The 14211-nt window shown below is 34.7% G+C and overlaps 1 protein-coding gene across 2 annotated transcripts in view; it reads left to right on the plus strand.

Moving 5' to 3' along the window:
- LOC136037986 (histone-arginine methyltransferase CARMER-like) overlaps window positions 1–14211 on the plus strand; it is a 28474-nt gene that overhangs the window by 11282 nt on the left and 2981 nt on the right. For both annotated transcript variants that reach the window (XM_065720893.1, XM_065720892.1), the window contains exons 5-6: window positions 8122–8232; window positions 13374–13468. In XM_065720893.1, coding sequence (XP_065576965.1) covers window positions 8122–8232; window positions 13374–13468 — 206 coding nt within the window. The remainder of the gene's footprint in view (window positions 1–8121; window positions 8233–13373; window positions 13469–14211) is intronic.

Below are 14211 nucleotides of genomic sequence, written 5' to 3' on the forward strand. Positions count from 1 at the left end.
GGTAATTTAAATAGAAAGAGAGTAATAATAATAATGATAATAATAATTTATCTATAACCCACTGCACAAAACAATGTGACGGAAATCTTTACTGTGTAATTTTAATTTTAAACTGTCAGTACTGGTATAAATCCATATCTTTTAAAGAAACCCGAAACGCAGCATGGGTAACATCTACGTTTTTATGCTTTTGCTCTTACCATTCGTAGTCTGGACAAGTTTTTTGCAATTTTTTTCCTGATGGGTTTTTGTGTTCAACGAACGAATGTAATATTTTTAACGGAGAGGATGAAAAAGCTGTGTGTATTTAGTTTGGTTTGTCTGTTGTCAGTCGTGTGAATTTTTTTTCATGTCACTTACGTTTTTTGGAAATAAATATTAGGGCCCGACGGATATGGATTTTTGGGGTCCGATGCTGATACAGATATATCTTACCGGTACGATACCGATTTAATTTGCCGACAAATTCCTCTTCGGAAAAAAGAACCTTTCCTAATGCTTTGAAAAACAATCAAACCAAATAAAGTTCTATTTAGACCGGTTTAATTGCGTAAACACAAATACGTGAAAATCTAAATATGGACAATTCGATTTCTATAGTGGAAATTTGTTTTTAATCTTTCACATATTAAAGTGAAAATTATACTTAACATTCATATGACATGGTCTACTAACGAATTCATGCCAAATACACTGAATACAGGGATGGTTTTAAGTTCGGAGGAGGGATTTAAAGAATGTGTTTGAAAAAATCGTCCAATATGCCGACGAGTGCGGACACATATGCCAAGTTTCCAAGCTGTGCCCCTGACTGGATCATGGTTTTAATCGATTGAATCTTGGATCTTTCATACACTTAAGTGAACATTACTTAAACATAAATATATGGTTTATTGTATTCTTTATAGTTGTTTTTGTAGATGTTGCACGTTCCTGACCTCACTATATGTTTTGAACATTGCTGCATCAGGTGTGTATTGACAACAAAAATATTTCGACTTCATTTGACTCACCTCCGCTGTTCTCTCAGCCATGGTCAGACTTAGCTGGTGGCTCTGTCCCTAGAATCGACAAGCAAAAATTACCTGAGGAAATCTGGCGTCATGTTCTGGATAAGTTTGCGCAAGAAAAAAAAAAAATCGGCCGACATCCGAACATCTAATTTTTTTTATTTCCGATATCCAAAAATAACACTGATCCCCGTATCAGCCTGATAATATCGGCCAGCCGAAATATCGGTCGTGCCTTAGTATATATACATATACTTGACTTACTTGACTTAAGGCTCCTGCCGCATGGGGTGCGGCGTAGAGAGCTTCGCAACTTGACTTCTCCAGGCGGACCGGTCTGCTGCTAAATGAGACGCCTCATCGACAGCAATGTTGGCCATCACCAAGAATTTGTCGAGGCTGTCTTTCCACCTTGTCCGAGGTCTGCCCCTCGGGCGAGACCAGCCATGGGCTTTTGGGTCGAAGTCGTACACTATTCGGGCTGGCGTTGATGTCGGCATTCGTAGGAGGTGTCCGAACCATCTGAGAGACCTCTGCGCTATCTGGACGGAGAATGGCACCTGGGAGGTGAGAGTAAGCAACCTTGCGTTGCTTACAAAATCATCCCACCGGAATCCCTCGATCCGGCGAAGCTGTTTCGACTGACAGACGTCTATCATTTTAAGGATGGTTGATTTGAGGGGCCAGGTTTCCGCCGCGTAGAGCAGGACGGAGCTTACGGATGCGTTATAGATTCGCATTTTCGTACGCCTTGAGATGTGCGGCATTCTCCATAGACTGTTGAGTCTACCGACGATGGAAGAGGCTTTCGATATTCGGCTGCATACCTCTTCGTCTACGGAGCCATCATTGGACAGCACAGAGCCGAGGTAAGTGAAGTTTTTAACGACTTCAACAAGCGTTCCGCAGACAGTTATGGTATCAGGGTGCGAGACTGGACCTGGGGGTTCAATTGCCATAATCTTAGTTTTGAGCCAGTTGATTTTCAGCCCCACTTTTGCTGCCTCTTCCTTCAGGACTTCCAGAGCGTCGGTCAGCTGGTCGATTGAGTCGGCAACGAGAGCAAGATCGTCTGCGAAGTCCGCATCCGTCAGAATGCGATCTCCAAACTGCAGACCAAAGGGCAGGCGATTTGTAGCTCTTGTCATCACATAGTCTATCACACAATTGAACAATTCCGGGGCGGCGGCACACCCTTGGCGAACGCCAGTTTTGATATTGAATGTCGTGCTCCGTTTTCCGTTGACTTGGACGCAACTCTCGGTCTCTTCGTACAGCTTTTCAAAAAGCTTGCAGTATTTATCTGGTAGACCCGTCGATCTAAGTATTAGCCAAACAGAGTTGCGATCGACATATATATATATATATATATATATATATATATATATATATATATATATATATATATATACTAGCTGTTGGGGTGGCGCTTCGCGCCACCCCAACACCTAGTTGGTGGGGGCGCTTCGCGCCCCCCCCAAGCCCCCCCGCGCGCGTAAGTCGTTACGCGCCATAATAGTTACGCGCCATTGTAGTTGTGTCCCTATGTCCCACCTGTGAATATAGATATATATATATATATATGGTTTTAACTACGTAAAACTTGCGAATATACAACATTCTTTGCTGTCCCATTGTCTTTGCATATAAATAGATTGTCAGGTTATCCCCCTGTTTCCCCCGGTGTCCCCGTTGTAGTTGTGTCCCTGTGTCCCGGTCGTCATTTATATTCCCTGTGTCCCGGGTCCCGGTCATCATTTGTATCCCGGTGTCCCGGTCTGTATATACATTCGTTTTTTAGTTTTGTTTTTCTCCTTTATTTTTTTCCTTTTTTTTTCTTTTTTAGCTTATTTAGATTTTTAGATTTTTTAGTTTTTTTTATTAGTTTTTAGTTTTTATTTCTTTTTAGTTTTTTTGTCCCGGTCGTCATTTATATCCCCCTGTTTCCCCCGGTGTCCCCGTTGTAGTTGTGTCCCTGTGTCCCGGTCGTTATTTATATTCCCTGTGTCCCGGTCGTCATTTGTATCCCGGTGTACCGGTCTGTATATACATTCGTTTTTTAGTTTTGTTTTTCTCCTTTATTTTTTTCCTTTTTTTTTCTTTTTTAGTTTATTTAGATTTTTAGATTTTTTAGTTTTTTTATTAGTTTTTAGTTTTTTTTTCTTTTTAGTTTTTTTGTAGTTTTTACCTTCTTTTTAGTTTTGTTAATTTTTTTTTTTACTTGTGTCCTGGTCGTCATTTATACTCCCTGTGTCCCGGTGCTTTGTTGATTGCTAATCGAACATTCCTTTTGTCCTGGTCGCTTTCTCTTTGAGTGTCGTCATTTATTTTTTTCTTTTTTAGTTCTTTTAGTTTTTACCTTTTTTAGTTTTTTTTTAGTTTTTAGTTTTTTTAGTTTTTTACCTTTTTTTAGTTTTTTTAGTTTTTTAGCTTTTTTATTTTTTTTATTAGTTTTTAGTTTTTTTGTAGTTTTTGCCTTTTTTTTTAGTTTTTTGTCCTGGTCGCTTTCTCTTTGAGTGTCGTCATTTATTAGTTTTTTCCTTTTTTTTTTTAGTTTTTTATTGGTTTTTACCTTTATTTTAGCTTATTTTTCAGTTTTTTCCTTTTTTTTAGTTTTTTTTTATTTTTTATTTTTTTTAGTTTTTTACCTTTTTTTAGTTTTTTTAGTTTTTTTAGTTTTTTAGCTTTTTTACTTTTTTTATTAGTTTTTAGTTTTTTTTTGTAGTTTTTGCCTTTTTTTAGTTTTTTCAGTTTTTTTTTTAGTTTTTTATTGGTTTTTACCTTTATAGTTTTTTTAGTTTTTTAGCTTTTTTATTTTTTTTATTAGTTTTTAGTTTTTTTTGTAGTTTTTGCCTTTTTTTAGTTTTTTCAGTTTTGACGTCACCTAATCCAGTTTTTTCAGGTGACGTCACCTGACACATCCATCCACACATCCATCCACACATCCACAGACAGACAACTTATTTTTATATATATAGATATATATATACACTGAAATAATTTGATGTATTTACGATACATAACAGGATCTATACTCAATGGTCATATTTCCTAACTACCACCCGAGCAAAGTGAGATAGCAAAATGAAATTTATGGATAAACTATTAATGGTTTTCTTGTAATCATTAGTTTATGCTAAGAAAAGACTCAATCGCTGCTTCTTTCTATAAATCTTGTATTTAAATAGTTCAATCCTGTCCTACCATTCTTTTACATGTTTCCTATACTAGTTTTGCTCATACTGACAACTAGCCACAGCACCGAGCCGCCTACAGCCAGCACAACTGTGCATGCTTCTCCTGTAACCTACTTTATTTAGAATCTCACTCTACTCTATTCATTGATGTTTCTGCTTCCTTTAAATACTTTCTTATAATGTCTCCTCAACCCGTTTAAGGATACTAATTTAAAGGTTTGTTGTTGCACGCAACAACGCAACTGAGTCGACTTCAATAAAATGAGAACGTGTTTGTTATTATAATTATTGGTCGAATTCCCGCTATTTCCTCTGCATATGGCTATTCAGGGATAGCCATCGTTTCTTCTAACAGCCAACTTTTGTACAATTCCGTCTTTTTTATTCTTTCTCATTTCTCTACTTCTTCATCTTTATTTATTTATTTTTTTTTTTGGGAAAGACCAATTCTTATCATTAGCGCATTTCATTTTTGCTAGAAAAGACCGAAAGAAAATTGAGAAAATTTGCCAGATTTTTGAAAAAGGCGAAATACAAGTGATCTTGATTAAAATCACACGATGAGATACAGCATATAAGAGAAACCTATTGTAGAAGTTTATAGCTCCTATTTGCAAAAATGTAGATTTTGGAATATTTTTTTTTCCAAAAAAGATCATGAATACTTTTTTCCCTCTGGTTGTCGTATCAAACCAATGGGCCTAGAAAATATGGAGGAGGGTTTATTAGAAAGTAAATTAAAATTCTAATACTCTGGCTAAGTTGCCAAAAACATTGTACCACAGGAAAGTTGTGTTTTAATTTACGATTCCGTGTTTTGTAGCAAAAAACTGTGTTTTGTTGTTGTTCATAGTGACTCCGAGCTGCTGCCCACTGCATACGTGTCATAAACAATGTATCCAAGCACACAGCTCTTTAATATTTTCACAACAGTATCAAAAGTTGGGATTCCTAAATATGAGACGGCTTTCCTAAATATGACCGGGGCGGATCCAACTGAAATTCAACCAACATTGTAGATACAATTAAATTTACATCAAGTAGACAATGCATGTCAATAACTCCAATACTATAGAACAAATAATAAAGGTCAAATACTATCATTCAAATTGGTTATCCTTATAAGATTTCCCAGTAGTTGGACAAACTCTTTTCTGCCCCAACAAAGAGCATCAGCAGAGCCTAAAATACACCTTAGAGAAAAAGCTTTAAAATACTAAATACAAGCATCCTTCAAATATTCATACCGTTTCTCAAGTCTTTTTTTTTTTTTTTTACAATACATTAAGAAGTGACGTATATCATCATATACACCACAAACATTACAAAACGGGGAATTCACATAACCCCATTTAAACAAAGACATTCCTAGACCGAGCATAACCTGTTCTTAGCCTCAAAATTGTAACTGCTATACTACGTGTTGGCTGTATCAGTTCCACTGTTGAGTTTTAAAATCTTACCAATTCAAAGAGAGGTTTTGGGACTGGTTAGCAAATTTATCACTGTCTTTGTTAGCTAGACACTATTTAAAAAGATTCAAACACACCTCAACTGTATAGCAACGCTGGATACTACAATCAGAACTAGCATCAATCTTAGCTCGTCTATCTGCATGCTCATCGCCAGGGATACCAACATGGACTGGTATCCAAGTCAACACAATAACATGACCTTGTAGTTGAAGGTGTTGAATAATAGGTTCATCTTGCAAAGCGATTTTTTCGGGAAGGGAATGGATAGCATATAAATAATTTAGCCCTGAGAAAGAAAAATGAATGAGTAAAGTCTTTTTAATACAATCAATGGCCATTACAGTTGTGACCAATTCAATTGGTAAAATAGACAGTTTTTCCTCCATTTTAAAAACTACAAGAAACATTCACCCTTGGTGTGGTAAAAGCAGACCCAGAGTCAATATCCGGTCAAATTTCACTATGTCCACTTTCTGTTTTGTTATTGAACAAAGCATATACAGCATACATAACAACATAGTACTCTTCAAGGGTTCTGAGCTGCTTAATCCAGTAAATATGGAAAAACACATATATCGTCCAAAATTTGATTCAATCCAAATTCATTAATCGACTATCAGTAGAGTCGCCCAATTACCTACAACATAAACCACCAAATACCAGTCCATCACCCTCCAAGCCCCCCCCCCAAAAAAAAGATATAGCTTTACAAATATTAAAAAAAAAATCCGATTTTACAGTTTCAAAATCATAATCTATCTTTTAAGAAACAAAACTATTCAAATCCTCATTATTCTTAACTTCACTATCGATAAACTTCATCGGTCAACCAATTAAACCAGAAAACTGTGTTTCGGTGTAAAAAAAAAAAAAAAAAAAAAAAAAAAAAAAACTCTTACTTATCCTGATAGATAAATATACCAAGAATTCTCTATCTAAAACAAAATTGATTGCAGATTATTGAGCTCTGACCTACAACAAGTGAATAAATAATTCAAATAATAGGTTTCAATAAGCGCAATTAAACACAACTCAATAATTGGAATTGCCTGTTACAAATTAAAATTAGAACCATTCAGAAGAGAACCATCTGAAGAGAAGGAAACAGTTTAAGAAAACAATTTCTTACTTTATAACATACGGAATAATCATAGTTAACACATTTTGCATGCAGCTAACCTTTATCTTCACTTATTTCAATGTTTTCCGAATTTTTTCTAAATATTTATAATTTTTTTTCAATAGTTTTTCTTCAGTTTTGAATGATCCCTTAAACAGAACACCTTTTATAACAAATTTTTTTGTAGAGGTCGTTAAAGTAATTCCAGTGGCATTAGCACAAAATTCATGAAAAAAGTCTATTGAGCAGACAATTCTATGGAAAAAAATATAGATGGCACTTTTTCAGAAAACGCCTAGGAACTTGAGTTACAGTGCTGTATTTAGCAGACTTTTCAGAATTAAAGAAATGAAATGTTATTGTGGGAAATTGACGAATTTCTTAGAAAAATCGAAAAACACTGAAGTAAGTGAAGACAAAGGTTAGCTGCATTCAAAGGCGTTAACTGTGATTATTCTGCATATTATGAAGTAAGGATTGTTTTCTTAACATGGTTCCTTCTCTCCAGGTCGTTCTCTGGGCTTACATCATTTTTTTTTTCAAATGTATTCGTTGGCTTTAGTCACTTTTTACTATGTATAAGAAATTAGGTGTCAGATGAATTACAAATTTTTACATTACCAGTCTAGGACGCTACCAATCAATATACAGTTAATAATATATACAGTTTAATAGCAAAGTGTCTTGGGTTAATGGGGCCAGTAGCCCACATCCCATCGTGGTTAAGCCTAAGCATGATTTGAAAAACGATCTATTATTGAATTTAAAAAAAAACTTTTTTTTTCAGCCGATAGTAAGTAGCAACATCAAACATAAAATGTACAAAATTGGGACAAAATTCAAGCTTTGGTGTAAAAAGTGGAGGGTTGAGGAGAGCACAATCTTTTATACTGAGTAATTTTTGTTTGTTTTATTTTAATGTTGCTCCTTACTTTCAATAAAAGAACATGTTTTTTAAAATGCAATTTCGTTCTTTATTCTTTGTGTCAATATAGTAACTGAATGATGTTGCTATTAATGATTTAAGTTAAGTGTTAATGCACTGACACTAAATCTGTTTTTCACCGCATTTGTAATTTTTGAAAGCAACGCACTTCAACTGTTGCTCGTGCAACAAGTAATTAATTTTAAATCTTAGTGAAATCATTCTTTAAGTTTAATTTTTCCTTACCCTCCAATCTCAAGTTTCTTGTTTGATTTTAACTTCTTCTTCTATAAAATCATTCCTTTGTCTTAAACTCGATCTTCGTTTATTTGCTTGTAAAGTGTCAAATAACTTTCTTTTGCAGAAAAATAAAAGTTGTTTTTTCATCTTTTAGCAGTCAATATGGTAAACGGCATTGCTGTTAATGGCGTTGGTGACGTTCAGATGGAAGCCTTGACAGTGAATGGTAGCTCTACACCATCTGGGACCGCTTTACTTGGTCTTGGTAACCAATTTATGCTTAATTTTTCACATTTTTGATAATTTTGCAAGTATGTTAGTCAATTCAAGGCTCTGCACTTCGTGGAGGCCTGTTGTCTTTCCTGTGATACCCTAAATTTAACTTTGGTTTGGATTTGTAGCATCACTTTGGAATGGTACACAATCATTAAGATCAACCTGTTAGTACGTATTAGTAATTTCAAAATTTAGGTTGACTACGTTACCGTTTATTGAGTAATGAATACTTATCTATTAGGCTGAGTTTGTCACTGAAGCAGTTCCTATTTAATTTTAGGATGCATCTATAAAAATACATAGCGATTATAGCGTAGTGGTTAAGAAAGACCAATAGCGAATAAAGCGTAGTAGTCTGAAGAAAGATTAGTGCGGACCAGTTTCTTTGGAGCTACTGCTTTTTGAATTTGTTTTACTGACAAATACCTTTTACTTTCTCGTTGCATAGGCGAATAAACAGACATGTAGTTGTATACCAGCGGTAATTTTAGATATCTTATGACGCGCTTAAGCTATATTTTACATCAATCAGCACTTTACTTCTAAAGGTGCAGTATCAGTAAAGATAAGTAGACACTTTCTAAAGAGTCCCCAGACATAGGAGTGCTTAATACTGTATAATTATCAAGGCTAACGTAATGAAACATAAGTATGCAAAGATACATATTTTTGGGGCTCGTGGCCCCAAACCAGCCGAAATGCCTCTTTAGGAGTTGAGTGCCAACATAAAAGGCTTTAAAGTTTTCTGGAGGATGGAAAGCTATTCATTTCTAGCATGTTAGCATCGGATCAGAGTGTAATCCTCCTTTCCCATACCAACTTCAAAAATTTTATCTCTATAATCTGATAAAAGTTAAGCATACATTAACGGTAACCAATTTGGACTTTCCCGATTATCTAATTTTATTTGGAAAAAATATCTTGACGCTGCATGCATACCTTGTATTCTTAGAAAATCAACCTCTACAGGCGCTCTAGAAGCTTTTTAGTCATATTTCCATAGAGATGATGTGACTATACTTGCACATTGCTTTGTCGCAGAATTATTATAGTTTACATTTTTTATTAGCACTGTATTGAATACACATCAAAAGACCATTATCGCAATTTTTATTGATCTGTTTGAGGCTTGAGAGGATAGCTTAGTCAAACACCATAGCACATATACTTTAATAAAACAATGTATATCCACTGGTTGTGTTTAACAATATAAGATCTTACCTTAATTCCATCTCTACCTCACAAGGTACCCAGGGCATCAAGTAAGGGCAGGCAATCATTATTCCAATTTCTGCTCCGACGATGTCTCCCCATTGAGGCTGAAAGGTGATGTTGAGGTTTCGTACATTGTTAAAGCAAGTGTGTATGAGGGAGTTTCTCGGTCTAAATATGTGACTAGAACCCTGTTGTTGCCAGCGTTGTGCTGAATTTGGGGCTCTGTTGTCATCCATTCTTAATACATGACTTGAGTACCTTCATTAGCGGAATCTTAGGAAATTTTCCATGAGAGTTTGGCCTGTTTGTACACATGGTATAGTTTCTTATCCTCTGCAGCCAATGGATATTCAAGATTCATAATAGACAATTGTTTTCGGATGGGAGGATTCTTTTTTCTATGTTTGGTTCAAATGCCAATTTTCAGCTGGTTAGAAAAGACCAAGATGCCAATCCCCCACCCCCCGAAAAAAGATACTAAGAAAGCTGCTTAGAGAAGACCAGATGCCAATGGATATTCAAAATCCATGATAGACAATTGTTTTGAATGGGAGGATTCTTTTTTCTACGTACGGTTCAAATGCCAATTTTCAGTTGCTTAGAAAAGACCCAGTAAAACATTGGTTTCGAAAATTGGGAGTTTTAATCATAATGAGAAACCATGTGGTCTCTAGACTCTACGGAGTCAATTGAAAGCTTCGTCTCAGGTACTGATTCTTCTGAGTACTTCTTTTGATGTAAAGTTAGTGTTTTCAGTGATGCTGCCGATCAAATTTTATACTTTACGTGACTGTTCTCGCATATTTAATTTATAAATGGATCTATTGCTGGTATGTATTTCATTTCAGCACTTCATGCTCAGCGTAATTGGTTGGCTCTTAACCTGTCAATCAGGTCGTAGAGAAGCCCTTTTATTCGATTCGAGGACTGCAATGTCGTATGCAAAGGCTAGTCGCTGAGCTGCAATTCTGGGGACCAAACCTAGAGCCGTTTTGGAGGGGGATGCACTGGAGAACGTTATTTGCCATTATAACGATTTGTATGAACAATGGAACGCACCTTAGTTTTACACCTGAAATAATCTGAAAAAGTTGTCTTTACCCATCTGGTGTTGTCACACAGTATTCACTGTCTTTATGCTTCGCCATGATTGTTGAGACGAGCTTTTCATGGATTCCACTGAGCAATAGAATCTCCCAGAGTAGTCGAGCGATATTTACTGCTTTCGTTAGTTATCATTTGGAGATTGAATATTAAGTATACGCATGAGCAATTGAATCAGAATGTTTCTTATTTTAAAGATGTTTATTAAGGTTTAAGCTAATTCTCTGGTAATTAACATGACACAGCAGTTTGCTGGGTATAGAAAGGAGGCATATGCCTTCTTTGAGTGGCAGAGTTCTTTTTAAGGCTCTCTTCCATGGAAGAGTCAAAACAGTTTGTAGTAAAACTGTAAGTAAGGAGCAACCGTTGTCAAAAGAAGCCGAAATCCAAAAAAATAAGTGTTTTACGGTATTGTACCGTAAAACAGTCTGATTCTAAATATTAGAAGTTTAGTAACTCAAAGTTTCTCATCAAAAGCTATTAGCAAGTTAAATTTTGCATAATTTTTGAAATATGGATTTAAACTTCTCTAAATAAGGGTACAATCTTGACTGAAATTTTAAGTGAAATTTAACGTGCATCTCAATGTACGATGATGCATCTCGTGCATCAAAATTCTTATTTTCCTGAGAGAGATAGTCATACATACTTGTTTATTTTGCAAGGTGATCATACCAAAGCAGTAGTCGTAGCATGTTGAAAGAGGGTTCATACAAATGAACATCTAAAGATACAGTGTCTTTTTGAGTGACGAAAGATATCACGCCACAGAAGGGTCATGTTCTAGCATTTTCTTTCTAATTGGGCTGAGTTTATATATATATATATATATATATATATATATATATATATATATATATATATATATATATATATATATATATATATATATATACATAATGAAAATACACAAAAGTTTTTTTTTTCAACGGGGGGTTTGGATATAGGATGAAATGTATAGTATGGTTTCTGAAGGGACGAAAGCTCTCCTCTTATTTTGGAAATTAAATTAAAAAAAAAACAAGTTTTTTCAACCGAAAGTAAGGAGCGATATTAAAACTTAAAACGAACAGAACGAACAGAATTAAAACGAACAGTAGTCGTAGCATGTTGAAAGAGGGTTCATACAAATGAACATCTAAAGATGCAGTGTCTTTTTGAGTGACGAAAGATATCACGCCACAGAAGTGTCATGTTCTAGCATTTTCTGTCTAATTGGGCTGAGTTTATATATATATATATATATATATATATATATATATATATATATATATATATATATATATATATATATATATATATAATGAAAATACACAAAAGTTTTTTTTTCAACGGGGGGTTTGGATATAGGATGAAATGTGTAGTATGGTTTCTGAAGGGACGAAAGCTCTCCTCTTATTTGGAAATTAAATTTAAAAAAAACGAGTTTTTTCAACCGAAAGTAAGGAGCGATATTAAAACTTAAAACGAACAGAAATAAGGGGCTGTTCCCTCCTCAACGCCCCGCTCTCTACGCTAAAGTTTGGCCCTTTTTCAAAACTCAACTTTTTAAAACAATAAAAAAAAACTATAGTGTAAAGAGCGGGGGCGTTGATGAGGGAACAGCCCCTTTCATATACGGATTCTGTTTGTTTTAAGTTTTTTATATTTAATTTCTGAACGTTTTGAATTGATGTATGTTTCGATTTTGGCTCTCCGTTCATGAATAATTAAAACGAAATTTGTATATTAATTTAGTTTTGGCTAAATAGCTTTCTCGATGCTGTTTCTATTCTGCTTTAATGATCATTCTTATCTTTTTTTTCTTTTTAAACCATGCCTTACAAGAGAGATAGGTACATAGTAGCTCAAAAGTATGAAACAGGAGAATGTGCTAAAGGATGAAAAAGTTATATAGCATCAAATACATGAACTTTTAAAAGATATAAAGGTAGAAGAGGTCCAAGTTGAATGGTATATGAGGTAGAGGGATTGAACAGAGGAGGTAGAGGTCCAAGCTATACGCATTTAACTATCTACCTCATAGATCCAAGAGAATTGGAGAGGTAAAAGCATTGTAGAGAAAAAAAAGCAGTCTATTGAATATTTGCATGATTGTCTTGAAATTGCAGTCTAAAAACTAAAGTGAACTTGTAGTATTTTCGCCTGAAAGGGACATAAACATTCTTCAAGGGCCCAGTCGTATAGGTCCACCTTCTACAGTTTTTATTCTGTGTAATTTCGAAACTCTTGACTGATTCATAAGCATGTTAAGTTCGCAAAGATGTGTCGCAAAATGATAATTGTTCCTATTGATGGCAAAAACTACTGTAGAGTTTTCTGTTGAATTTCATTAATTTTTTCAAGTCAATCTGAGCAGGACCATGCAAAAATGTATTCTCAGTGTCAAAGCGTCGAAACCCCTGCTCTGATTCAGAAGATTAATATTATATTTAGTTTTATTATATTTTAATATTATATTATTTTAGAAGTTTATCACTTCGAAGTTTCATCATATTTCTTATGGACATGATCCTTCTGGCTTCTGGTTTGCTCCTATGTATCTTACCTACGAAACGATTGTTTTCTTACTTTACATCTGAATACGGTTTTCAGAAAAGACCCCTCCCTCTCCACTTTAAGGTTACGCTCACTATAAGTGGTTTTTGAAGGAACATAGTGAAAATACGTGAAGATTCGAATACTTAGTTCCGAAAGTATACTTTTGTCAAGCACCAGATTAAATCCCGTTTGGCTATATTTTCTAAACTATAACTTAGAAAAAAATGGCTCTGTTGGCCTTGGCTTCCAAATAAACATTTTCACTTGCAGATGTTCAAAGTGGAGGAAGCGGAAGACAGGCATCCCGAAATGTGCAACTCGTATCACCACTTATATATGGCGCTGGTAGCTCTACTGCCCAAATAGTAAGTAAAATTCGTGCAGATGAAAGTAATATCAATATGCTTTTAACGTTATACTTTAGTTCTATCCAAGACCATTCTTTTTATAAGAACTTCCCACCCACCCCGAATATATTTGTGCATATTGAACATAAAAAAAATGCAAAAATGAACATGTAAAATTTTATCGACTTATTTATAAGCTATTAATATTTCATTATGGATGATGCAGGAAAGTCAGTATAAATCAAAACGGTTGAAGTTGTTTGTGAATTTTTTTTTTTTTTTTTTTTTTTTTTTTTTTTTTTTTTTTTTTTTTTTTAGTCTGCTTAAAACTTCGTTGAATTCTTGTTTTCTTTCAGTTGGGAAAAATTATACATTTAAAAAACTATTATTCTATTAGGAAAAAAAAGGATAAGAAAGTTCTGTTAATACTATACAATACTCTCTAAATATTCTGAGTGAATTACCATTGCTCGGAGCCTGGGTCATTATCAGGAGTTACCATACAGAGCTTTATTCTCGCGGTCACACTTATTTTTCAGGCTTCCTACTTGATATTGGCCCAAAGCTGAAACGAACGTTCCTTCCATGAATAAGGAGAAGCGATAATGGACATTTCACCATGCATTGTGGTCCATGTTATTTTCAGCCGAAAATTTCAGAATAAAAATTTCATTCTCACCTTTGGTCAGAAGGGAAAGAAAAATTTCATAATTTTCTGAAATAGCCCCTAGGTCTAGTGACAAACTTGAAAAGAGATTTCT

This window comes from Artemia franciscana, chromosome 17, assembly GCF_032884065.1.
Source record: "Artemia franciscana chromosome 17, ASM3288406v1, whole genome shotgun sequence".
Lineage (NCBI taxonomy): Eukaryota > Metazoa > Arthropoda > Branchiopoda > Anostraca > Artemiidae > Artemia > Artemia franciscana.